Raw genomic sequence first — 27,436 nt, 5'->3', positions numbered from 1 at the left:
GGGTTCCCTGGCCGTGCCTGCATTACCTAACAGTGATCTGCCTTGGCAGAGGACTCTGCAACTCTCACTCTTGCTGGGCAATACCCCAATGCAGGAAATATATTTATTTCCTCTTGCAGTGAGGGCTCTGTTCAGTATGACTGGAGGAGGCATAATGTGGTCCTTAATTTATGAGAAGCATTTCCTTACTGTCTTATGTCAGAATCATAGTTCAGGTAGTTCAGTTTCTGAAGACAAATTTTGTTTTTCCAGTTAGAGTGTATTTTGTATACCTGCATGATAAGACATCAGAGAAAAATACTCAAGGGGTGAATAAAGGGAGGAAAAGTGCTGTGTCAATAATTTGCTGGCTGTTTCCACTTTGCTTTGACAGCAGAGTTTCTGCTTTGAGGCAGATATTCAGACGGCAGTTAATAGACAAGAAGTGGCAGGGATTTCAGCAGCAAATGGATGAACGGATCATGGGCAAGGAAAGGGCATTTCTCCACATTCAGATCTGTTTTTCATAAAAACTGCAGACATGCCTAAACCTTTCCAATATGCTACAAAGTTGTGCAGCTGTCTCCTTCCTCAACTCCTTCCAGATTCAAATGCAAATCAAATTTGATGGCCTCAGTATGTAATTTTGTGCTACAATATACCATGCTATGCACATTAAGGAAACTGGAAGCATCTTTTCGATCTATTTTCCTTTTAAATCAGTGACAAGATTTGCATTAGGACCGGATAAAATCCTTAAATGGGAATCTTCAAGGATTGTGAGATTTTTGTAAAGAAACTTTGCAAGAAACAAAATTATAACTCAGGTTTGCAGAGTTATGAATGAGTTTGGCGCTTGTCCCCCCATCCATCCTGGAAACTCTATCTGCCAGGGTTAGGAAGATTTGAATTTGACATAGGCTGAAGGATCCGGTACTCAAGGATGCTGCTGATCTCTCACTCACAGAGGAGGCAAAGGAGGAGGAGTTACTCACAGCTATCAAACATTTTGTGAGGAGTTGCTGCCAACTGGCACAACTCAAAAAAGTGAGGAGGAAATAGAGAATTTAAAAAAAAAAATTAAAAAATATATATATATACACGTGAGACATCAAAAATCTTTAACTGAGAAGACCAAATAATAGGAAGACCCTAACCCTGAGATATTGGTCAATAACTCCAAGACTCCCAGCCAGCCAACGAACAGAAGATCAGCAGTACTTACTGTTTGGGTCCACATTCTCACACAGCTCTGTTTTGGCTTCGCCGTTGGGCCTGTCGCTGGGTTTGTGCGAGAGCCGTGATGACATGGTCGCTGCTGTGACCACAGCCTTGAAGCTGCGTTTCCGTTTCTGGACGTTTAGCTCAGGGTGGAAGATGATGATGTACACCTTCGGCATGTAAAGCATCCCCAGGGCCACTGAAGCACTTAAGTTCATGGATATTGTAAGTGTGGTAGTTTGTATGTAGAGCTAGGAGACACAACACATGAGACACTATTACAAATAAGATGACTGGGAAGACGGCTGTAGTATTTCAAACATTAAGTAAGCATTTAAAAGCAATTTTTAATGAGTTTGCAACTGAAGACGTGTGAGCTGAGACCTTGGCACTGCAAACCACTGTGAGGTCCAACACACATCAACTACCTGACATCGCAAGAACCTCTTTGGAGACTCAATGTTAGAAACGTTCAATGTCCTTAACAAAAAGGTAAAAATTTAAATTTAGGTCTACCATAAGTAATAGAAGAGGAACTATAATAATACAGGTTAGTAAAAAAATCTTACTTTTATAAAAATTTTGAGGAAGGTGGGATTTTTTTGTTTTTACTACACTTTAGTTCTCTACAATTCATTGAAATAACTTTGCAGAGAATACACCATGATTTGTGTGCTCGTGACATTCAGCTATGCTTATTATGAAAAAACAGTATACATGTAAGTCAGAGAACAGGTACTGCCATGAGATGAGTATTGAAAGAAACCACAAGGATTCAAAGAAGTACAGGGGTAGAAAAGCCTTTTTCTTTTTTTTTTTTCTTTTTAAATTATCTTTTCAGAGGACACAATAGATAAATGAGAACAATTCTCAGGACTTTAAGAGGATTAGGTACAGTTAAAAGGCACAGAGACAGCACAATACAGGTGTGAGGGAGCTGAAGGGGGAGAAAAGTCTCTGCGATCCTCTTCAAAAATTAAATATACAGTAAATCCATATAGATGGGAAAATCATTTACACACTGAGGATGATTTCTTCAGAACACTATTTCCTCTTCTCCTCCTAATCACTGCTAATCAGTCTGAATTTCTGATGGAAAAACTCCATGAATAAATGTAATGGCAGAGTAAAATGCTGAATCTGCTCAGGTATTTCTGAATTCCCATATTTAGAAAAATATGAATGTCTCCAGACTTCCTAGTTATATCTACATAACAGTTGCTATTATAGTAATTAAGACCACCACAGGAAGCAATAAAATGCCTTACAGAAAACATAAAAACCGTGCTGTGCATGGATGTGCCTCCATACAGACACAGACAAGCAGAAACTAAAGTGTTTTCTCAGTTTCTACTCACTCATTATCAGAAGAAAATCACATTGATGTTGTCAGAAATTTTGTCAAAGTCAGGATACAGGGACACAGTCCATCTCAGCTGGTGAAAAGATGCCCTGGGCCAAGCTACACCATTCGAGGCTGGGAGGGAGCCCAAGAGATCACCTCGACTAAGGCCCTGCCCAAGGGGAAGCCACTCACACCAGAGCTACTTCTGACAGATCACCCTGTCTACCCATGTCCTAAAAGCACCCTCAAGTGGAGGTTTCCAGCCTCCTAACCAAACTCTTGCAAAGTCCTCAGGTCTCCAAAACACTTCTTCTGTACCTCAACAAAGCTGTTCACTGTCCTCTCCTGGTGGCATAGAGAGCAGGTAGCCACCATGCCCTCTGATACCGCCTTTTATATATTTAAATAGTTAATGCCTTTTGAAAACTTTTAAAGACCAGCCTGGTACCATGTTGCTCCTTGGTCTTTGACAGATAATGAGGTAATTTCTCCCAATTTCAGCCAGTGGGAAGACCTCAGGCCCTTCTGTCTCCCCCTAACCTGGACGCTGCCGTCAACCTGCTGCTTCACCAAGACACGATGGTCCAAACCAAGCATGGTGCTCCACTGAAGGCCTCCTTGCTGGAGGGTTATTTTCTGAATTTACCTTCTCGCACTGCTGTGAAACACGATGTTTATTTTTCGCAGTCAGATAGCGTTGTTGGCCGCTGCTCTTTGCTGTAGAGTTACCACCTGGCTGGTTATTCCTCACCTTATACCTTGCAGTTGAATGTCGTTACACTACAGATATATACTCTATACTTTTATTTCTATGTACATAAGCACTATATCTATTTATCTTATAAGAACATTTAAAAGAGAAGACAGTTGCAATGCGTTTGCTTCCTTGGAGCTGATCCTCCTTTCAGTTATGTTCGCATAAATCAGCTGTAACTCAACCAGGGTCAAGTGCATTGCATTGATATAAATAACAGACTTAAATATTTACTAAATATATTTAATAACTCTTTGAAAACTGGAAATTAAATGTATGAAAAATAACATTTAAGGGTTGAAGGATCAACAGGAAGATACCTTCCTTATCTTCAAAGTGTTTGTAACTGACTACCAGTTTTTATCCTTACTAGGATAATTATTCTTTCTATTTTATAAAGAGCTCCTGCAATTGCTATAGGAGCTGCAGGTACCCGCACCTCTAAAGGCCAGGAAGCTGCTGTGGACAGCATACCTGACAAATTATATTACGCCAAGGAACTGTCTGGTTTCCAGCTCTGTATTCAGACCACACAGCTCCCTGCTGATCCTTGGGAAGAAAGCTGCCTTAAATAATGGCTGCAGTCCTTTTTGTTTAGTCTGAAAAGGATGCGGCTCTGTAACACGTTTTTAATAAGAATTATCTCTGTTTCTACATACAAGATATGTAACCAAACTTGACAGGGCCTGAATACCTACTAAGCAGTATTACTGAATGAGATCTACATTGCTACAAGGTTAGAAAAGATCTATGTCAGTGAAGAGCTCTGTCAGAAATACAGAAGATGTATCGGTACTTCAAAGTGGTGTTTTGATCAGCAGTTATCGTTATCTCAAATGACTTGAGCTCACAGAAAGCCTGTTCAAGTAGCCATATGGTGAAAAATGCACGGTAATGTTTTGCAACTAGCTCTTGATTCACTTTCCTAGAGAATATAAAAACCTTTATACAGAAAGCAGGAATATTTGGACCACAGGGGGGGGGGAAAAAAAAAAAAGAAAAAAAAGAAAAAAGAAAGAAAAAAGAAAAAAAGAAAAAAGAAAAAAGGAAGAAAAAGAAAAAAGATAAAAAAGATTAAAAAGATAAAAAAGGATAAAAAAAGATAACAGCAGCACACTATTGCATCACAACACACACCATTAGTTGTTTCTATTCCACAGACAGAAATACCATATTTACGTTTGATTACAGATTTTCTCCACCCAAATCCCACTTCTTTGGCATGGAAAACAACAGCTCCCCATAGGAGTTTTGATGAACTTGTCGGTTAAGCAAAATAACTTTATATCACCACACTCAGAGACACATATGTCATAGACACCCTGTGTGTGACAGCAATTAAAAACCCTAGAAAAGCAGAACAAAAGATGCATCTTGAGTAAGAGCTACTTTTAAAAGCACTATGTAGCAAGAAGTTTTCAAATGGGCCCTCAGTAGAAGTACTGGTTACCTACGCGTGGCATTTTCTGAATTGTGGAACAGCTGATGAGTTGGATATGCAATACTAACTTTTCTTTTCAGAAAGAGAAGAGAAGGACAAGTGAAGATGGTGCACAGCAAGAGAAGAAGGGGATCCTGTTTGGGGACACACAACCCGCACTGAGGCCACCTCCTCTGGCACGGGAGCCGGATAACTGCATCTGGTGGGTTTGTGGTTTTACAGGTTCTGCCAAAAATCTACCAGTGGAGTCCTCTGATGTCCTTGGAGCCGCCGCTCCTGATACAGGTGTTTTGGGTGGGTGGGCACAGGCTTCCCAAGACATCGTGGGAGATTGCTCCTGAGAGCAGAGGGCAGCTTTCGGCACCAACGTTCGAGCACCTCCACATCCACACGCTGTGGCCGGCAGCTTCCCAACACGGTTTTCCATGGGCTACACCAGCGGGGATCTGGCCTTACGTGGAGGTGACTTACCCTGGGCATGGTTTGACCCAACGTTTTACTCTTAATCCTGGGCTGCTGCGATTGCAAAAGCTGCAACCAGCAGAGCGCCAGTAACATTTTTATCTAGGTGCACACAGGTATTAATTTTTATTTCCTTCTGCTATTAAAGGGTTGAAGGTTAAACGATTATTTAGTCAATGGGGTCTTTTGCAGCACCACACCAGTGAAGTTTCCTACCTTGCAAATACGAACGGGAGATAAAAGGAACGGGAGAAAAGAGCTTTTGTAGAACAAGGCAAGATGAGTGACACACAATGCTTCTCATGACAAATGGGAGCTTTATAAAGATAAGGGAAACTAATAGATATGCTTATTATGCAGAGTCTTAGTTTTATCTCTGCTTTGTGGTTTTACCAGTCAAACATAAAAATGCAGTTTACATGAAACTATTTCATTTCTTATTTCACTTCTTCTGATAAACTCTCTGAAAGCATTTTAGATGAATGCAAATGGGTGACTTAAAATACAAAGGATAAGATTCAACTGACAATGGGAGTCTAATAATTCATGCATGCCTTTTACAGCTGGCTGGTGAACCCTGTAGTTTCCAAACCTGAGACCAAATTAAGAAATTAAGATGCAGATTTAGTGAGAGATGCTCTAACTTGACATGAACGAGAACAGGGATTGAGCCAAGTATTGACTATGGAAATCGAAGCTTTCTAAAAACAATGCCATGTTGGTCTCTGCAAGCCCCTTCCCATGGAGGGTCTGAAGCCACGTTTGTTACGACATAAGGACAAAGTCATTCTGGAGGGTCATCCTCACCCACATCTCTCTTCTCTCTCTCAAGCAGACTCTGAATTTTGTCAAATTTTAATTTAAACTTAACACACTGCCATTACAAATCCATCAGACTTTGAAGCAGTGCATTGGAGAAAACTCACCCCTAAGGATATCATTCACATGCAAAGGCACCTAGATTTTATAATTTATTTTACATAAATGATTTCCATTTGAATTTTAGATTTCTCTGTTTTCCAGATTCTTGCTTTATTCATGCAAATGACAAAAATTACCTTCAAAACCTTGAGAGAAAATTAGACTGGTCTTGAATACACACATCTAATAACCAGCAATTTTTATAGAACAAATTACATCAATGGACAATTCTGCATGAGCTAGGATTACTCTCAGAAGTGTTGCAGGATCAGGCCTTTTGGTCTTTGCTAACCCAGTGAATAGGTTTCCAGCCGCTGGGCCATATTAACTGAACTTACAGCTGCAGACCTTAGAAAAGTCTCTTTAGGAGTTGGAAATACTTTTTGTAAGCTAATGCTTTGTATTCACAGTCTAATCAGGAGCAACTACTCCTTTTATTTAATTCAGCTTTCTAATTATGCTGTGAATTGTGTTATTTTGTAATATGGAAATAAAGCGGTAACTTGAGATATTTTTGGACTTGCGTTATCACAAACCAATTTATCTCACTTTTATATGGGAATTAAAACAAATGTCCTTACATATGAAATAGACAGTTTATAAATCTCCCAGAAGACTCTTCCAGGTCATCTGAAGATTTCATCTCATTCTCTACACTATGTTGTGCAAATATAAGAATGAGAAACATTTTTTAGTAAGAATTAAAATTAGCTGCATTGTATGTTTGCAAAAATATGGAAAGTAAAAAGACTGGAATATAAATGTGTTCTCAGACATTTTAATGTCTAATACCCCACACCGAAACTACCACAACATTTTAAAGGCAAATTAAAAAAGGGAAATATCTGTTTTCCAGTGAAACTTGTGTTTCATGGACTTTGACTTTAAATTGGCCTTGCTTAGGAAGGACCACTGCCCTTCTATCTCCAGCAAAGGTGGTGGCCTTTTGTTACCCAAACCACTGCAAGGGCTGCATTGCATTTCTTACAGAGCAACACCAGCTGTTATCACAGTGGCCTACGGCCAGGGCCCAGGGCAGATGTCATTGCACAAAAATCTCCAGTCACAAAGCACCCCTAAAATGACGCTAATTCAGGAGAGACTGAAGAGGTAGCAGCTGCTTGCATCCTTTTGAGGACCCTTTCTGCCCCTCTGACCGAGGCTCCGCATGGCAGAGAGGACAGGCTGTGGCCACAGCTCTGCATAGGATATGCAGGGGGGTGAAGGTTCTCCCACGTGACCCCCTCCTGTTGACAGCACCATACCCTCAACTGAAAAAAATCCCAACCAGCTGTAAAAGCAAACACCGCTCTCATTTCCTTAGACAGCTTGATTTATGGACGTTTTGGGCAATGGCAACTTTACCCAGGCAAGCATGTCTTTCCACAAGGATTGTACACTTCTGGTGTCTGAGAAATACAAAATATTATGTGTGAAGCAGTCCTGTCGGCTCCCTTTACTGACCTGGCTCAGTAATCCTCTTTTCATGCCCCACTGAGGCTTTCCAGCAGTCCATGCACATCCCGAGATCCGCCGCCAGCTCCCACGGATACCGACAAACCCTCGCTTTCTTCACTTGGATGGTACCAGTTCAACTGCAGATAATACCACGCCACCCCGAAGCTTATCTACTGACGACTTCCAGGACCCCTGCCTCCATCCCCATCCTTTTAAGCATCATAATCTGCTCAAGTTGTCATTTAGCAGTGCCCTTTGGAGAATAGAGCAGATTGAAAAAAACAAAACTCTTTTCCTAGATTAGAAGGTTTTAGCAGCGCTTAGGGAAAGTGGTTTCCCTTTCTTTTAAGCTAACATTAATTTGGAAAAAAAAAACCCCAAACACCACAAACCCCCACCCTGTGGACACCAGGCTCCAGCATTTTGGACAAAAGGGGCAAACGTCTGGCAAATGATCCAAAAGACAGAGATTTCCAGTTGCAGGAGGTCACTTAATAGATGAGAGACAGGGACTACACCACTTAGCTGCTGTTCTAACCTACAGCTCCTAATGGTATCAATATAATCCACACTATTATCAGTATTTCATCATAATTTTATAGCATTTGAATATTTTATAGGCAAAAAATAAATGCGCATGCCAACACACACACTCTATGAGAAACACTAAAGGTTGCAACATCAAGCAGTCAAGTGCTGTAATGTCAAACCAGGACTCCCTGTGCTACTTTAATTTGGTCTCCTGGTACACAGGCACTATGATACAGCACATGCTTGTGCCTCAGGACTCTCTGCATTTGTGGATAATTATTTAATACACCCTTTTCTCCTCACTTTTCAATCTGTTAAATCCATTGCTCAATAAGCCCTTCAATCTCTGTTGTGAAGATATAATGCCTGCTCTCTTTGTAAGATTTTTATAGATTTTTGCCAATCCGTGCTGTTGTACTATTCAGTGTGTACTTTTCACAGCGTGTGGAAGACAACTGTGCTCCTCTGCACAGGTGAGCGTCAGCAGTGCTCCAGAAACACAACTCAACAGCAACATGAGACAGGCAATGGTATGTAAATTGCGATGCTCATGAAGTTTTACAAATGACAACGGATGCTACCCAAGGGACATTTGATAAACAAATCATAGTAGTTATGCTGATTGCAGTTATTACTGTATGAAATAGCAAGGCACGCAAATAGCCTTTGTGAAATGTCTATGGGAATGTCACAGAATCAGTCATACCATTTAATTATAAATTCTGTGCTTAGTAATTATACGAAAGGTGACACTGAAGGAAATGATGGGATTTTAGTTTCAGAAAATTTCCCTTTAATGGCTGGTTGTTTTGCAGGCTGAAAGCACTAGGGCGGCTTATCCAACAGCCACTGCTCAGGAACACCCCGGCCTGAGCTGCAGCCAGGCTGTGCATCCCCAGCCCACGGGGGTACCCGTGGCATGTGGGACATGCAGGCTGTGGGGCGTGTATGCTGCCCCATGATGTTTCCTTTTTTCTTTTTTTTTACCCAAGCTAAAAACCATGTTTGTTCTACAGCTCAAGGAGCTTCATGTGCCTGACAGGAATCATTTTACTGCAGCAGACCTGAGGTTGGATGGCTTTCATCAGTGAAAATAGTTGGTCTATTAAGTTAGCGTCCTGTGGAAATTCTCACAATATTACATCTGGTAGATCGGAAAAAAATTCAGGTTAACTTTGTGGATATATTTCAGTGTAATGGAAAAACAAAAATGGTTCCACAGGAACAGCAAGTACCCACAGAGTAACATCACAGTTTCTTCAGAGATATGAAAGTAAAGAAGATTAAAGTTTGGAAAGTAGCTTCCCAAATTACGTTTCTTTTACAGCCAGTAATAACAATCACGTCTCATTCTTTCAAGAAGTCATCAGCTATCTGCTGGCCCTCACTGAGCAAGAGCTCATATCAGCACAGTGCTGAAATCCAGCGACAGGGGCAAAAATATTTATGTTGTGGTGGCAGCTCTGCAATGCCAAGAGGGGATGCAGAGCCCAAAGCCCCAGCCAGGCACCCTGCCACCGGCACAGTACGCCACAAGCGGGACAGTGGAGAATTCAGTAAGCCCAAGAGGAAACCTCATACAGGCGGGGAGAATCATTTTGCCTTTAAATTAAGGCTTTTTTTGTCAGGGCAGTTTAAGACAACACTTTCTTCCAACCGGTTCATATGCCTTCGAAGGCTTTTTTTTTTTATTATTATTTTGCTAATAATAAAATGACTAAATATCACATACTGTTCTGTGCTTTTTTTTAAGATGTGATCTCTGCATCTATCCTTACAAAACAGGAAGTTCCAAATAAACTACAGAAGTAGTAACTGATAGATCATCACAAAAACATTGTGTGCCTCGGTGAGTTTCCTTCATGCATTTAACCAGAAACAATTACTATTCCTACTAAGAGAACAAGGCAGGAGCTGGGAAAAGATTCAGATTTGAAGAATCACCACCGTTGAAGCAGAAAACAAAACCGCATTAAACTCTTCAGGAAACTAGCCAAGCCTTGCATGTTATATACACTGCAACATTGACTCATCAGCTCAGTTTCCAGAATTTCATCCCAAAGGTGACCAAAAGCGAAGTGGCCGCTAGCAGGAAGTATTACATTTAATGAGAATATTCACTTGTCCTGGACAAGTAAACACACAGGGGACTCAGTCTACAAATTTGTTCTGTAAATGTTGGCTTCAAGGACTATAAATAACCATTCACTATTACCCAGTTCTGCTCTAGTTCTGGGAGGGATTAAAATTCAGAGTTTGTCTGCTGCCATGGGAGCAGTAAATGCAACACATGGTGTGGAGTTTGAGCTGGGCAGTGGTAGCAGATTGAAGACCTCGTTGGCCAACTCTCCCTGGAGGTACAATAGCTGGCACGAATGTGAGTGTGCACACATCCTCACTGCTGTGTGCTCTGCACAACGTATGGCCTCAGGCACCCTTTCAACCTGTGGCAAAATATGCACCTCCATTAACCTCAACGAGGCAAAGCAACCTACTTTACTGATATGGTCTTCTCTCTGACATGCACCAGCTTCCAAAAATACCTGCAGGGAGGCAAAGAAGATCTTTCTACTTTACTGGGAGAGCCCTTAGAAACTATTGCAATGGAGCAGGGCCTCCTGGAAAGGCAGCAGTCTTTGCACAGCATGTTGCTTCAGCAGCTCCCACGGGGACTTTCACGGGTGCCTTCCCAAAGCATCTGTGTAGCCATGATGTTCCATGACAGCAACTGGTTGAAGTTGCATGGTCAGTATTTATGCCAACAAAATAAGAATGCCTCAGATAGAAGCATCTAAAGGACCAACTTGCTGAGGGCAAAATCAAAATCAAATAAAGGAGTGGATGCTCCTGGAGATGTCACCATCATAGCTCCAAGCCCGCCTTGCCTCAGGACCCATACCAAGTTCCTGTGAACAGCAATTCTGAACCAAAGTCTAAACCCCTCATGGTTACCTTAATTATTCAGTTGTGAAACATCTGTGTTCACATCCATGGCCCATGGCCCTGCACACCCCACCACCTCCCCTCAGCCCACCTCCACCTCCTTCACCTCTCCAGCATGTGTTGCTGCAGAGGAGGGACAACTCCCGCCCCAGCTCACAGTGAGGAGGATGGCCACCTCTCAGGTGCACACAAGAAGCAGCACCATTGCTCACTGGATGCCACACACGTTGCAAAAAACAAAGGTGACCTGCAGAGTAACCATGGCTGCTTCAGAGACAGGGTTCTCCCTTGCCCAAAGAAACCACTGGTGCTGAAGCCAGCTTTGATGTCAGATCTGGTATTTATGACCACCTGACCACAGCCTGTGACATTCTGAAAAGTTGCTCTAAGTCACATCATGAAATACAGAGGTCTGGGAGAAGAACATGCCCAGAGCTGTGAAATTCCCCTTGTCACAAACATGCCAGATGGAATCTCGTTCCCTCCCTACGGTATGGTGAAACATGACAGACGCTGACGCACAGGTACCATGCTGGGAGAAAGAGCAAGAGTGTGATAATGCTGATAAACCCTTAGACGTGCTTACAAATGCCGTCACATTCACTGCTCCAGGTGGTTACAAGCTTGGCAATGACAACATTATACACCAGAGTGATGCAGGTAACGGGTGTGATGAATTATGTTGCAATATGTTTCTCTCAGCAGGAGGCTTAGCATACCAAAGGGAAAAATTGGGGTCATATTCTGGCAGATTACCACCTGCAGAGGCCAAATGCAAAGGCAGACAGTACAGCAGTAAACAGGTCTAAAAGGACTAATTTCCAATTCCCTCATCTGCAATATAAAACTGTGCCTTCTAATGTCACACTGCCAAAGCCAACTTCAATTTTCATGTCCTAAGAGCACCCAACACAACTAGTTTTTCAGCTTGCATTTCACAGGCAAACATGCAGAGTAAAGATGAAGCAAATGTAGGTACTTTAAATATATTTTAGCTATTCAAGCTAAATATTTTACACAGCTTGTTCCCTTATAATAGGAACTTCCTTGTGCAAGAAATTTGCATATATCAGAAAAAATAAATATTTATGGATTATATCCATAACTTGAATAATAATTCAAAACACCAAATGTTAAAGCACTTGCTCTGAGGGTTATGATGCAGATGCAGCAGGAGGAGGAATTTTGTCTCTCCAGCCTGTGAGAGAAACTCTAGCAGCTTATCTAGAAGGAAATTAAATTATTCAGATAATTGGACAGAGAAGCAATGGAAAACCATGTTGCTGCTTTCAAAGGGCATCAAATGGCTAAAAGAGAAATTGAAGTAGTATCAAAGACAATCCCACAAGTCAAATGGTTTATACAGACTATATTCAGCAGAGATTCCACATCTGTTGGAAAAAAATGCTGTCTCTACTTTCTGTATCAGTTACAGAGACAATAAAGATGCTCATGAACTACTTAGAATCATTTGGGAGTTGCTCAGCCAAGAAATGAACAGCAATGGCCCTGGCTTAAGTCAACAAAGGATTAAAGCTGTTTCGTATTGGTGACTCCCTGGAACTGACTTTATGAGGATTTCTGAATTTTATTGTCTCTTTGAAGTAGAAATTTGGCACAGAAGGGTGTGCCAGCAAAATAGTCTTCTTGCAAGGACAGTAATGTTTGAAGCCAGGTCCATGCATCTCCACAACTGATGTCTGTCCACAATGGGAATGTCCCGAGACCCACCAAATCATTTTGCTTGGGTCACTTCAGGTGATAAGAAATTTCAGTCACAGCTGAGTTTGGCTGTATTTCAAGCACAGACAGAAGTGAATAGCTCAAGAAATCCCATTATCAATACTCAGAACTGTCTAATATCGCTTGCTTGACATTAGTGTTTGTTATAATAGCTATAAAATAAGTTACACATCACTAAAGGAGACAAACACAAAGTGCAACAGAAGTAATGTACATCCCCAACTTGTATTATTAAAATAATGGCTTTTCCCTCTCTCACTGGCTGAGCACTTAGTTTTTTTGAGCTAGAAATAATTCTTCATCTGTCACTTTTTCCAAACAAAAAAAGGAGAAAGCCTTCATTTCATTCTTCACCTTCACCGCTGCACTGCTAAATTGACTGACATACAATCTTGGCATTTTAGGGTATTCAGTGCCAGACTTCAGCTGCTGTTATAAATCATATTTCTCCACACTTATTGCATTTTATTCATTTTATACATGACCAGAGATTAGAGTTCAAATGAAATAGATTTTGCTATCCTTCTTATATTCCAAACGTCACTAGTCTAGAAATCTTTAATTTTACTCACTTCAACTACTGAATAATTCAATGTAAAAGGAGAAAAAAACCAACACTGCAATACGCAGTTTGAGATTTTGAGCAAAAAAAAGCGAGGATCCTCTGACGGCCGCGGCTGTGTCCCTGTAGCCCAGTGTGCATGCAGGGCCCCGCGCTGGGTACCGTCTCTGCAGCGGGGGTATCTCCCAGTGGGTACGGCATGGAGCCGCAGGACAAGTGGCCACCTCAGGAGGGCTCCAGGGAAGGGGAAGCATGGGCTGTCACCAAGAGCCTGGCATGCTCAAACCCTCACCCTGAATTTTGGGATTTGAGAAGTGTGATCATGAACTGACTCTTTTCAGGCAATGTAATACCTGCAATTACCAAAATCACCATCTTCTATCCTCAATTTTCAAGAGAAAATTTGTTGAAGTGCTAAAAAGCACTCCATTAGAGACACGCTGGGCACCCGGTGGGAAGCTGGCACAGCAGAAATGGCCATTGCAAGGCCCTGAACTTCCCAGAAGTATCTTAGGGATCAAATATTGCTCATAGAGACCAAACAGCCTTACCACACTTACAATTTTTCCTTACCAAATAGTTGCTGAGTGAACACGAGGCAAAGCTATCTCACAATTTTTCTTAAATTATTAATGTATTCTAGAGTAGAAAATAAACTCAGGTCAAACAATTTCAAGACAATTCCATTTATGTTAGATGGAGGAATAAGCAAGAGTGAATATTCAGTGAAAGGTACTGATTATAAAAAGACAAACTGCAAGCTAATGTGTGTATAAGTAAACATACAGATGGGCAAGTAGATGAGGGGAACTAAAAATATTATGGCCCTCATACATAGTCCTGCATAATAAAACAATTTTAAAGAAACTTTCACTCAGAGAAGCTGCCTAGCTCTCTATAATTTTACTTTGCAGTCATTCAGGATACATGGTGCTAACAAATAGTTCAAGAAAAAGAAAAAAGTTCATATTGAAAGAACAGCTCTAAATGATTAATCTTATGCTGATAGTGTGTTAGGTAAACCTCTCTGGTCAGCATTCTAAGAAATTAAATGCTCTTAGAAGAGGTTTCTGTCAGACCCAAAAAGGTGCTGGCATTTATTACTTATGACAGGAGAACCTGAAGTAATGTTTAGGTTTGTCTGGAGATGTCTTTCCCTAGAGTGAAAAAAAACAAAGTTTGGAGAAAATGAAGAAAAACATCTACGCATGGCAATGGTGGAGACTGTCCTACACTGCCAGTGAAGATCTGTCCAGTGTTCATCACTGTAGCTCGAACACTTAAACATACAGCGAAAACCTCTTAAGGAAATTGTACCACAAATTGGCGCTTGTGTATCACATGATAGACCAAGTGCAAAACTTTTGACAAACAGAAATGCAGATGTGCAAAACATCAGTTGCCTGAGGCTACGTGACATCCTGCTGAAAGAGTGCATCCGACTGGGATCTGAAGCCCAGAGCATCATTTTGTAATGACGGCATGGCCCATGAGCTACAGCGTTCATGTATGGCTGGATTCACAGGGGAACACAAAATGACTGAAACGAGAAATTACCTGAAATAACCACTGGAGCATGCTGATAACACAGGCTAATTTCTCACTAACAATTGAACCTGCAGAATAACAATTAACAATTAAATCTCATTTTCATTTCTTCTTGGGTGTTACTTTTCTCTGGTGAAGCAAAAATGTTTGCCCTTACAACACTGGCTTGGGCTAAGGTTCCATAGATGTCATATCAGCAGAGCAACACCTGTATATAAATAAAACATGCCTAGTTTTAGCACTGCTGTAATAGTACGGCCCTTAGGAGCAAACTACAACCTGTTGGTTACACATGATCGGAACAGGTATGCAAGGTCCTGCGTGTCTCTCCTACCCCCAGTCCTACCCAGAGAAGACAGCAATTAGAGCATCAACATGCCCAACTTCTCTTCTACAGTGGATGAGCTAGCTCACTTGATTTGCCTCCATAGAAGACCTTGCACTGTTTCTCTATGCAGAAAGCACAAATAAATGTGGAAGAGTAACTGAATGACCTTTCCATTTATCTAGAAACAGATCTTCTCAGCTGAGAGTAAACTTAATTATCAGCACTCAAGTATGCATTTATGTAGCAGAACTTCTACTGACCTTCTCTTCAGCCAATTTAAATACACAATGTATAGCATCAAAGAAGTGATTAGCAATCTTGTATTTTGGGCTTAACCTCCCTGCCCCACAGGCCATCTGACTTCCAGACACAGCCTTTGGGCTTTCGGGAAGTCACGGCCCTTCAGAGGTGCTGTATGTTGGGCACTCAGAAGCACAGAAGGACTAAAATGCTCCAGGCATGCCATGGTGTGCATCTTCCCATGGATTTTCTGTGCTTAAGATGAAATCAGACCTGCCAACATAAACATATTCCAACCTCATTGCAATAACGTATCAGGATGCACATACCAGAAGGATCAAATGTTTCTCTTCCATCCTTTGCATGGAGCTGCATGGAGCCTTTCTGAAGCTGCATGAGAAAGGCAAGGTACGAAACATCTCAAAACGTGAAGAATCATCCTCTAAAGAAAAGCAAGATGGAAACCCAGAGACAGCAGGAGCTTATAAAGCTCCCCTTAGTTCACAGGTGGGGTCTTTACACTTAGTATACTTTATCAGTGCGGGCAAATGAGATAACATGGTACGTATTATGCAGGTAGGCTCCTTTGTCAAGCTGCAGGTCACAACTGACGACAGGCTTGACAATCGACAGCAGCTCATGTATCTGCACAAGGTTGTCATGGCAATGAAATGTCTGCGAATGCAGCTGATACGAACTGCTGCTTTGCCTTGACAGCGCTGAAAAATATTGCCAAAATTATTCATAGCCTGGAAATAAGAGAGGTGCAAATGCCCTAATGGTTTTCTTCACCACTATATGCTGTTAACCATTTTGGGTTTTTGTAATTTTTTTCATTTTTATTGCACAGTAAATCAGTCAGCCTTCCATTATGACAGCAAGCAACCCTTTCATTCAATGTATTCAGGTCTCGCAAAATTAAATTTATAATCCAAAATAAATATAAGCATTTTTATAGTTTTATAATCACACACAGTAGCCTAGTAAGCTAATAGTGCAAAAAGAAAAAAAAAGCAAAATAAAGAAGTCAAGCCCCAAATCACTCTTACAAGAGGGGCCAATCTTTGCCAGCACTGCAGAGCAGCTCTCCATGAGTGTGTTTCTCCAGGTTTGACTGGGGGTTCCGATGGAACTGGAAAGGACAACGTGCATGCATGGTGCCCGTGCTGATTCTGCTCTGTGGAGGCTAGGTTTTCCTGAGCCACCCATTCAGAGTCTTAACAAGGAAAAAAAAGAATGTATTTGAGCCCATGCTATGCTCCTAATGAAAAGCAAGGCACCACGCAGAAGATTCATTTTACAGAGCGAGCTTCAAAATTTTTTTCTGTCCTTTCACCTTCAATTTTGTCTCCCTCGATACAGCCATATGAATGTTTTATTTATATCCAGTCACTTTCACCCGGTTGGAAGGCATTCTCTGAAATAAAATTGCTCTTTTCCTGAGACAGTCCAGTTAATAGATTCCCTTCGCATCCACTCTCTTCAGCAACTGAACCTCCTTGATCTACTGACACACCAGGCTTACAAAAACCCCACCCCAAAACAATCCCTCCTCCAAACAAAAATCCTCCAGCCCTTCCAGAAGAACAAGACTTACTCTTCTCCACAGCTAGATGTAATATCTTTAATAATTACATAATTCCGAACATACACGTTGGTGATACTCTCTTTTGATTTGTCAAAGAGAGGTTGCACCCAAATAAGACTGGTGTAACATGCTGCCACGCTACACGACCACTGGATAGTTATTTCACCTGCATCACCAGGTCTGGGAACATTTTCTGGATAATTTATTGGATTTCCTTGTAATTCTACCAGCTCCAGAGTATCAATTTCTGGGAGCATCTATTTCATGTACACACTCATTCTGCCCCTACCTCATCTTCTACCTCAAAGCAGACTCCACCCATCTGGCAGGGAATGAGGTCTCCATCTAACCCTTTCATGCGGGTTGTTGAAGCAACCAAGTATTCCTCTACATGAGAGCAGCTGGTGTGCAAAACCTCAAACCAATCCCAGAAGAATTATCTCGCCCATCTAACATGTCCAAGAACTGAACTATGGCAACAGCCCTGCCCTGTTCCCATGCTAATTACAGTCATCTTGTTTCCTCCATCATTGTGGCCCTGCTACAAACCCCAAAAAAGTCAGTGGGAATCTTTCAGTGCCAGTGAAGTTTGACCCAGGCCTATGTTGAGAATATATTCCATATATTTGCATACAAAGTAAGATCTAATTCTGCTTGGAGACCTTCAGGGGAATTCAAAGTGCAAGCTGGTGTCAGTGAAGGAGTGGGGAAGAAAAAGGCTAATCCTACACATATTACTTCTCTCTAAAGACCTTTAGAGTAGAACACTGGTTATTAAAAATCACTGACAAATATATATATAAAGCAAGACAACTTCTCACTGATTTTTTAAATTATAATGTAATTATTATCTAAAACAGAGCATTTACATATTGCTTTTGCTACTTAGAAAGAAGCTTGTTCTGGCTGGAAGCGTCCTTTCTATTTAACAACACCATCACAGTGCTGCATAGAGAGAGCATGCGACCACCCAGTTTGAGTGTGTTTTGGGATCTAAAGGTTGCATTCAAGTACAAAAATCAGTCTGCAATTCTAGCAATCAGTTACTTTAACTGATTTATTTATTAGCATGAAAATTATTTTATTTTCTAAAGTGTAAAAGTGAACAGAGAGTGTGTTAGAGCTGCTTAAGAGAATGGTTAGATTCACATGAGGATAAGGCAGCAAAACATTCATTCCTGACCAGTCATCATTATAAACTTAAAGCCTGGCAAAATAAAGAAAAATAATTCCTTATACTAAAGAAAAAAAGTTAGACATTTTCCTTTTCTGTGAGTTACCTGAGGATACATGATTATTTTGATGGAGCCTAATTTCTCAGAAGCATCCAGAGGCAAAGAAAAACACTGGAGAACGAGAGTGCTCCAGGCAGCAGCCTGAAAAGCGGTGCCTGGGCTGTTGACTTGGCAGGACTCCTGAAGCACCCAAAACTAACAGGCATCTCCACATCATCTCCATTTCCACGGTCCACAAGAAGTTTCTGCTTTTACCAAGGATGCAAGACCCCGACCTGCAGTGTAACCCCACCAGAGTTTCTCAGGTGCAGAAAATTGCAGAGAATGAAATATTTTTCCCTTCATTCTACTTTGATATATTGGTTCTTAAAAGACTATATTCCTCCAGAACTGCAGAATGGTCAATGTTCAAAGTGTGTTGTTTTAGCAGTGGCTGCAGTGAAGCCTCTTCGTCCTCAAAAAGAAGAACCCCAAAACCCACTCCCCCCCCCCCCCCAAAAAAAAAAAAAAAAACCCCAAACACCCAAAAAAAGGATTTCAGAGATGGGATGTGGGCAGCAGACAAAGCCCCACACAGGTCTTGCCCATCCTTGGTTGCTGACAACAGCTCAAGCCAACTGTACCTGCAAGAATGATGAACCCAAACAGCGTACCTCCAGGTGCAACTCTCAAATTCTGCCAGCAAACCCCAGCATCTTTCCTTCTGAAAACAAGGCTGGGCTTTCCCTGATGCTCCAATGTACTCGTGTAAACACAGAAAGGTTCATGCCAGCCCTTCCCATTATAAACCCTGTCCCCTTGCCCAGTGCTGTTGCTCCGAGTCGCACTCCCCAGCCAAGGTCCCACGCTGCCCTGGCCCAGAGCGCGGGCTTCCCCAGCCCCTCACACCATGCCTTGGCAAGCTTCACAACAAACCATACCGCATCCCACGGGAAAACATGCAACGCCAAGAAAGACATGTCAAGAATACAGAAATGCTTTGTGGGTTTTTTTCAAATTGTTCACGTTTTATAGGTGCGCACTAGTAGGTGTTAATTTTCTCTATTATTCCTCCAGAGCTGTCTAAGTTTGCATTTAATTAACTAAATGACTTGAGCCATCCAATTCTTGTTGCTACTAATGTATCACAATTAGAACAAACTGTTGCCACAGCAACTGCTCAATCCATCATAATTCATAAACTGAGCGAGCTTGCTTTATGGTTTACGCAATCCTTGGGTTTCTGTGACATGCAGATGGGTTTTTATTGTTATGCTAAATTGGGAATGGGTAATCCCAGAATACAAGATGATTTAGGTGCTCATTTAAATGAGATTTAATTACAAAAAGTCTATCATTGCATGACCTGCCAAATTCCAGTCATTCCATGATCCCCTATACTGTCAGGAGGTATACATGCATATCAACACTAATCCAGTGCATCAAGGAAGAGCCTCCTCTCTTAATTATCAAACATTGTGTTTATTTTATTGTAAGAATAAACTGAATCTCCACCTCGAGTTTGGTGCTACAATGACAATTTACAGCAATATCCAAACCATTTTCCAATAATGTCTAACGAGGTGATACCTTGTCCCATATCACCATAGGACAGCTCACAATTCCTTGTTACCAGCTCCAAGCTAACTCTGAAATTAACTCCTACATGTCATACCTCAGAGATAACATTACAAATCACTATGAATTATTTAGAGCTCCTTATCAGCAGTTTCATTTGGGGTACTTATACAGAAAGCGATCGGGATTATTACAGGATGAGAAAAACCTGAGTTTTAAGCTACATCAGCCAACACATTTAAGTAATCCATGACCTGACAAATGTTAACGGCTCACAGAGCCTATTCTGCATCTATACCTTAGTAAATATATTTCTGACAACATTAAAAAAACCCCACTGTTTACTGCTGTCTTCATAGCTGCACAGCATACCTGCTCTTACACTTAACTGAGATTTATTTACTGTCTTCTATCCCTTATTATGTATCAAGAAATAAATGCTGAGTACCTAGTAGTTCCCTTATCTCTGCATGAGGAAGCCACAAGGAAGCTTGTAAATACAAGGATGCATTTATGAAAAACTATACCTTCTGTCAGTGAATGCAAGCCCTGGGCCTCAGGGGAGAAAAAGCATCCAAAGGAAGATTTTTTTCTGTGTGTATGATTGCAATCAAATCAAGCCAGTCCTGCTCCCACAGGGAAGTTTACTTTAATAAAGGTTGCCTTACGCATTACCTTCCTGAGCTTGGTGACACAGCACGGGGCACTGAACCACCTCCTGTGCTCCACAGACGCTACCTGGGCACACATCCAGTCACATCCGTGTTCATTTTTTCCCAAGCAAGTCCTTGCTCAGGTCCAAGTTAGACTAAATCTGGTGCTAGTACTGAGCTCTGCCTGACGCTCGCGAGGTGGCCAGCAGCACTCAGCACGTGGAGCAATTACCAAAAGGGATATTTAGAGCCCCTGACCTTTCCTTCTTATCTTCAGTCATTAACAGATTTCATCTTCCAGTCAATAAAATACGCTAAAACTACATTGATTTTGAAGCTGTAGAGAATCAAATCACTTGATCTTTCTGCTTAAACTTCCTTGGTCCTCCAATTAAGATACCAGAATAAATCTTAACTACTACCTAATATCAGTTTTCACAAGACTTTCTCTCCAGCTGTAATCATGTTTTAAGCACCTTGGCTAAACTAATTGATTTTCATTCCTTTTTGTTAGCATCACCTAACACAATCTAGTGCTAAGCTTTTAAATGCATTTTGCTCTTCAACTTACTGGTGAATTATTGTTGCTAGTTAAGTTTGTTAGCAGGATCTGTTCCACTACTAAAAAGAGCTATCTTGTCTTCAAATTGTATTTAATTATCTCCATTAAACATTACAGGCTGCTCTGATGTTGAAAATGTAAATCAGAGGGAACAAGAAGATGATAGCATATTGTTCATCACATATTTTGTCCTCCTACTCCCTCTGCATTCTTTTAAATAATTGTCTCTAACTGTAAGTCCAATGAAGATCTCCTGAACACTCAAGATACTCAATTTACAATACATACATTATTTTTTAGTTGTTATAAACACAACATGAACATTACTTAATTGGTGAAACCATATGACTCAGGGGCATGGGCAGGTTTAAACCCCAGGTTTCCCCACTCTGGCAGAGGCAGTTAATGACTGAATGGATGGTGTTTAATGGACAACTAGCAGTGTCAGAAACACAGTTATTGCTGACTGAGTAACCTGTTCCTTGTAAATATAAGTTTCACCTCATTCCCCCACCCTGGGTTTTGTCGCCACAGATACTTCAGCCATTTAAAGGCCAAATGCCAACACAGATTGAATAATCTCTTGGTGAAGTGCCTGACATCATTAGCTGAAAAGTGCTAAACCTGAAAAAACCCTTCATAACTCTTAATCATAACCCTTGACAATTGAAGAGGTCAACAAGGCTCTCCTGCCCACTGCAGCTGACCCCATCAATAGGAAATGACTGTCAGATAACAGAGCTTGTCTTGTAAAACATTCTTGGGTACCACTAAGTGGGTACAAATCCGTAGTTGCCGTCTACCCCTTTCCCACCCCCACTACTGAGTTTGGGGAAGAAAACATGGATCTTCAGTTTCTGCTGCTGAGGAATACAGAGATGGGCACGTCAGCAATAGCAAAGACAAAGTTTAAGATGGAAACTGCCAAATTGCAGAAGGAAAAGGTCTTCCTTGGTTTTCTTTTCCCTTATATGGACAGGGCACCATACTCACCTGGTAAGAGCCAGCGGGGTTAGCTGTGCCACAGCTACAGGCCGAGGCAAGACCTATCTCTGCCCCCAGGGCCCCCTGACACCGTGTTGGAGGTGCAGGCTTCAGCATAGCTCCAGCTCCGCTTCGTTACTGTGCCTCCCACCTCCCGAAGCTTCACTCAGGCACGTTGAGTGGAGCACTTCCCCAGTGAGACCCCTTCTTTAACAGGAGGGAAAAAACTTTAAAAAATAAGCTCTCTCTGATCTCTTCCCCTAGGTTCCCTTTTCTCTTCCAATTTGTCTCCCTGCCCATGCATCAGAGCAGCTCCTCTTGTATACGCTTGTAGGCATCTTTGTTTTGGCAGTCACAGACTCTTTCTCTTTGAGAGGCTTTTCATTTGTCATAAGGTATTGATCCTCTGACAATATTTCTCAGCTGCTTTCTGCCGAATAAACAACATTACGGATTTTTAAAGCTGCCTGGGAAGTCAGGGCAGAGCAGGAACTGGTGACATCTCCATACCAGGCACCGGAGGTCGGTTGGTTGGTGCTTGCTGTTGAATGGGGTCTCCTTGGTCCCTCTGCAACCCAGTGAAATGGTGTCAGTGCAGCTCAACCACTGCGGGGAGAGCTGGCCAGGGACCACAGGATGTGTCTTGCTGGTGGCCATGGTCCTTCCCCTACACCCGACACCCCCAAACCCCATGGAGCAACGGAGTGGTACAGTCCCACCCCAGCTCTGCTGCAGGGTAAGGAAGGATCCTCACCAGCTGTTCTTGATGAATTGTTTTTGATGAATACAAACACAGATTTTTTAAAAAGCCATTATTTCAAAATCTAGAAGTATAAACATGCCCCAAATCACCTTCGGTGAGGTACACTTGGGACACAAAATTTTTGCTTCCATCTACAAGAATTAATTGTTTCTTTTTAACCTTCTGCTAAGCTTATGCCTCAAAGACAAAATACAAGGCAATTTCTTTGACCAAGTATGACGGTTTCTACTTTTATTATTATTACATGCCTGTTTAAACCATTTAAAACAACAAATAAATCCTTCAGGTCAATATTTTTGCCTTCATCTCTTACGTATAGTGAAACTTATTTTTTGCTTTGCATTAAATTGGCCTTGCTAGACTGAAAATGCACTTTCAAGAATAGCTGTTTTCTTCCTCTGCAAATCCAGCTATATTTAACTCACTGGTATGCACAGAGGACCTGACATTTTTGTGTTAGAGGATCTTATTCAGAGCGAACAGCAACCACCCCCACGATCAACGGAAGGTTTGCTTTGCGATGGGGGAGATTTCCTTACCAGTCCCTGCAACTTTGGATTTTTTACTGATTTGTAGAAAAGTCATTTTGGTCTTCCTCTTGGGTAAACATCAGCTGAACTGCTAGCTCCAAAGCTGCGCATTCTCTCTTCTTTCCACCCTGGTTTGGTCGGGGTAATACATTTGTACTACATGTAGGAAGTCACTGTTCTGTGACATCCGGCCCACAAGCTCACTCCGACCGAATCTATGGCAAAACTTCACTTGACTGACTCTCTCCTAGCAGATTTGTTTTCTCCTTCCATTTTGTTTCTGTTTATTCTAAAACGAACAGAAGAAAAATTTAGCTCTGAATGTGTGACCCAAGTATGGGCAATAAAGGATGCTCCTTCTGTGCGGGGCTGACAAGGGTACTTGATTCCGTGCCCTTCACAGACTGCTCTCACAAACCACTCATATGCAGTGACAAAAGTGCTTGAGGACCCATTCTTTCTGCTGAAATGGCTCGATTAAATGAAACCCTGACTCTGGCATACAAGTTCAGCAAGCAAATTGAGAAACATCTGCATAACTTACATTGTATCGAATAAGCCCTTCATGGTTTTCTTTTTGTTCCTGGATGAGCTTAGAATCAGCAGCCATTATTTCTTACTCAAAATAACATTATTATGTTTCTACAATACCCGTGGGGTTCAGAAACTGGTTATGATCTGCTCTCACAAAATGCTACTTCAGTTCCTAGTGTTTGGCTTACAATGTTAGCTGTGATCTACAGGATTTTTCTGAAAAGATGATTAACTCTCCTTCAAACAAAGGAGCATTAATGGGAACGGAGGTCTTCTGCAGGAGAAAACAAACTGCACTACACGTCACACAGGCCTAGCAGAGCACAGCATCCTCTGGCCACCTGTTGTGGAAAAATCCTATAGAGGTTAACACAGGGAATGAACTCTCAATACAGCCCCAAATCACTCCACTGAATCCCTGAAACAGGACTCTCCCCAAAACTGCATGCTAGAAGAGAATCAGGGTTGTAGGAGTATATCAATACCTCTGAGAACCACATCATCTTTGTAATGTACTTATCTCAAGCCTCACACACACAGGAAATTCAAAATAACCATTAAAATACATTATCACAAATTGAAACTAGCTGCAGAGACATTCAAATAAACTTGCCCTCCCCTGTTCTGAGCAAATGAGATAATTTTATGATTACTTCCTTGTAAACTAACTTTGAAGAGCTATTTTGTAATTACAGTTACCTCTTGTTCATATATGTAGCCACTTTGAGGCACATGTGACTATTCGGAAGTGGTATTCATGAAACAGGGTCTTGCAAGACTAAATTTTTACTCTTGCTACCATAGAAATAGAGAAAGCTTGGAAAAAATCCCCCAGTAACACCCCACAGCAGTTGCATGGTCGATGCAATGGCTCTGATGGAGAAATTATGTTGTCAGCTCAAGTGAGTTTGACATTGGAGAGATATCAAAATGTAAGCAAAGAGAAAAGTTTCATCAACAAAGTAATTACTCTTCTGGACTCAATGGAACTGCAATTATTTCACATTGAGGTGTTGTCAGTTTATGCTGCAGATAAAAAACTGTTAGGTAACACTAACAGGACCTATGCAGAGATTGCTTTTCAGATGTAAAACTCTCCTGGCAGTTCCACATTTTCTAAAAAAATAAGGAACCAAAAAAGTACATGTCAACACTATGCATTAAACACCTACACGTTCTTCCCTTTAAAAATTACATTGCTTTTTAGCCAGAGGCAGTTAAGTATGCACTAGAAATCACATAGCAAAAAGATACCCTTCTTCTGCACTTTCTCAGGGCATCTTTTTGAAGTAAGTTCAGTGCTCACGTGTGTCCACAGGACAGTGACCGTTGTGCACCAAACAAAGCTGAGCAGAGGTGGTGGGCCCAGAGAGTTACGGGCAAATGCCTCTGCCACCGCTGGGCTCAGAACAGGCAAAGCGAAAAGGCACGAAAAATATTCTGAAGTCTGCTGTCCCAGGCAATCTGAGACTGTTCATAGCTCTTGGGTAATGGGGCAAAATCGAAATACAGAGGCTGATGAGGAGGAGGAGGAGCTGGTTTTGACTCCTTGCTCCGATGACTTGGTGCAGCAGTTGGGCTGCTCTAGGCTGCACCAGCAGCGTGGAAGAATAGTTCTCCCCAAACACCAATGAAAAATTATGAATCGATGGTTTTGCCCCAGAACATCCCCTTCCTGGCCCCAAGATGGTACCTGCAGCAGCATGCCCTACTGTGACACGTTCTAAGAGACCTGCAGTTTCTCTTCAAGGGGATGGTATTTTCAGTTACACATTTTTGGTCTGCTTAAGTGGTCCAGAGAGAGAGACCACAGAGCACAGCAGGGAATTTGGCAGCCCCGTTGCACTGTGCCCTGGTCATTGAGCAGAAGGGGACAGGGCGACCATCTCCAGATCTGGGGGGAGTATTTTCCCCTCTATAAGGCACACTTCTTTCTGGGTTCCATTTATTTTTCCATCTTCCGAATCAGATTTTGTCTCTCTCCTCAACACAGAAGGGAATGGAAAAGGCTAGAATTATCACAGTGAAGAGATCCCTCCCTTTCTACATCAGACATCAAAGCAGCATGCTCGGAGGCTTCAAAGAGTCCCTCGGTGACTGCAGAACTACCGCAGGGTTGCTAACTTAAAGTAATTTCTGCTTAAATGAATACATCTCTGTTATGAGACAGCCACATACAAATTTAAATGTAGTATTATCATTCCATTATGAAGATACCTGCTTCAATAATTGAAAATTTCACAAAATGAATTGATTGTTAATTATCTTTTAGCTTTCACCTATACATTCCTATAAGGCTATTACTGTATAAGCATGAACACGAGGATGGCACTGCTTATACCTGACTAACGGTTGGTGGCATCCCTTCATTGGAAATGTACACCCTCCTCCTTAGGTAATTATGTGGAACATGATTGTGGCCTTGGGCTCTGCCTGCTCAGTGTTTTCAATTAGATTTTACTACAAAAGTACATATTAACATTAAAGGAGCATTACAATGCAGCAAATGTGATAAAACAGATCAATGTTAGATGTACCTTATGCTTCTGTTGTTTCAAGAATCATAATCACCATTAATTTATGGTCTTCTGAGGAGGATCTAATTACTCTAATCATCTCTTATTTCACCCAGAGTATGCACTTTTGCTGTTACCTAGCTTTAAATACCTGCCTTGGCAATACAGCCAACCTAGACCTGCAGTTTTAGCAGTCCTACAGCCTTTTACTGGCTTGAATGAACTTCAAAGGTTCTGAGCAGTCAGATGCTCAGATGGGAGATCTCCCAGATGGGATCAAGTGCAGGCAGAAATAGCTCTTCCAGAAGAGGCCTGACTTGGGAATATGAGGCAGCATTGCAGGTAATATATTTATCCCCCAAATATCTTCATTCTTCCAGTCATTAAAGACACCTCTTTGAAGAGCACAGGTGTCAGCTCCCACATCCTGGCCAAATCCTGGGTGGTTATTTTCTGCCCAGTTTGAACTGCCCAATCTCTCCCACCTGATGCTGCCATTATTAATGTGGTTAACACAACCCTGGAGGGCGCTCTGCATACCCCAGTGGAGAGCACTGCCTGAGAACATACAGAGGACTACACACACCTGCCCACCTTAAACTATTTCTGAGAGCTGCTATAATTGCTACATACAAGCTGATACAATGCTTCTAACATGTAGTTTCTAAATCCATCTGTAAAATGCTTTAGGTTTCTTCTGTATGCAAGGAACTATTACTGTTATTATTGTATTCATTTCTGAAACACTCCTGGTTGAATCTTACACAAATTAGTGGTGGATAAAAATCCAGATTGATTATATAGTTCCAGAAATAAGTGAAAATCAAAGCTTTTAAAACACTTTTAAATACACAGAGACATTTTTCTACCACTCGTTGTTTTCTACCTAGTGTAGAAATGCAATTACAACAAATTTCATGGCAACACATACTAATATACCATTTTAGTCTCGCTTCAGAGAGTAGCAAAATTTCAGGAAATATTTAATGCTTTTCAAAAGTGACTCAAAGTGCTTTTGCAATAGCGAGTGTCAGATCC

At 41.5% G+C, this 27,436-nt stretch overlaps 1 protein-coding gene across 3 annotated transcripts in view; it reads right to left on the bottom strand.

Annotated features, from left to right (window-relative positions):
• GRM7 (glutamate metabotropic receptor 7) overlaps positions 1–27,436 on the bottom strand; it is a 309,207-nt gene that overhangs the window by 32,029 nt on the left and 249,742 nt on the right. For all 3 annotated transcript variants that reach the window (XM_074879219.1, XM_074879222.1, XM_074879221.1), the window contains exon 9: positions 1,205–1,451. In XM_074879219.1, the coding sequence (XP_074735320.1) occupies positions 1,205–1,451 (247 nt within the window). The remainder of the gene's footprint in view (positions 1–1,204; positions 1,452–27,436) is intronic.

This window comes from Strix uralensis, chromosome 10 (assembly GCF_047716275.1).
Source record: "Strix uralensis isolate ZFMK-TIS-50842 chromosome 10, bStrUra1, whole genome shotgun sequence".
NCBI lineage: Eukaryota > Metazoa > Chordata > Aves > Strigiformes > Strigidae > Strix > Strix uralensis.
Note: the sequence above shows the minus strand (reverse complement) of the source record. Positions and strands in the feature narration are given on the sequence as shown.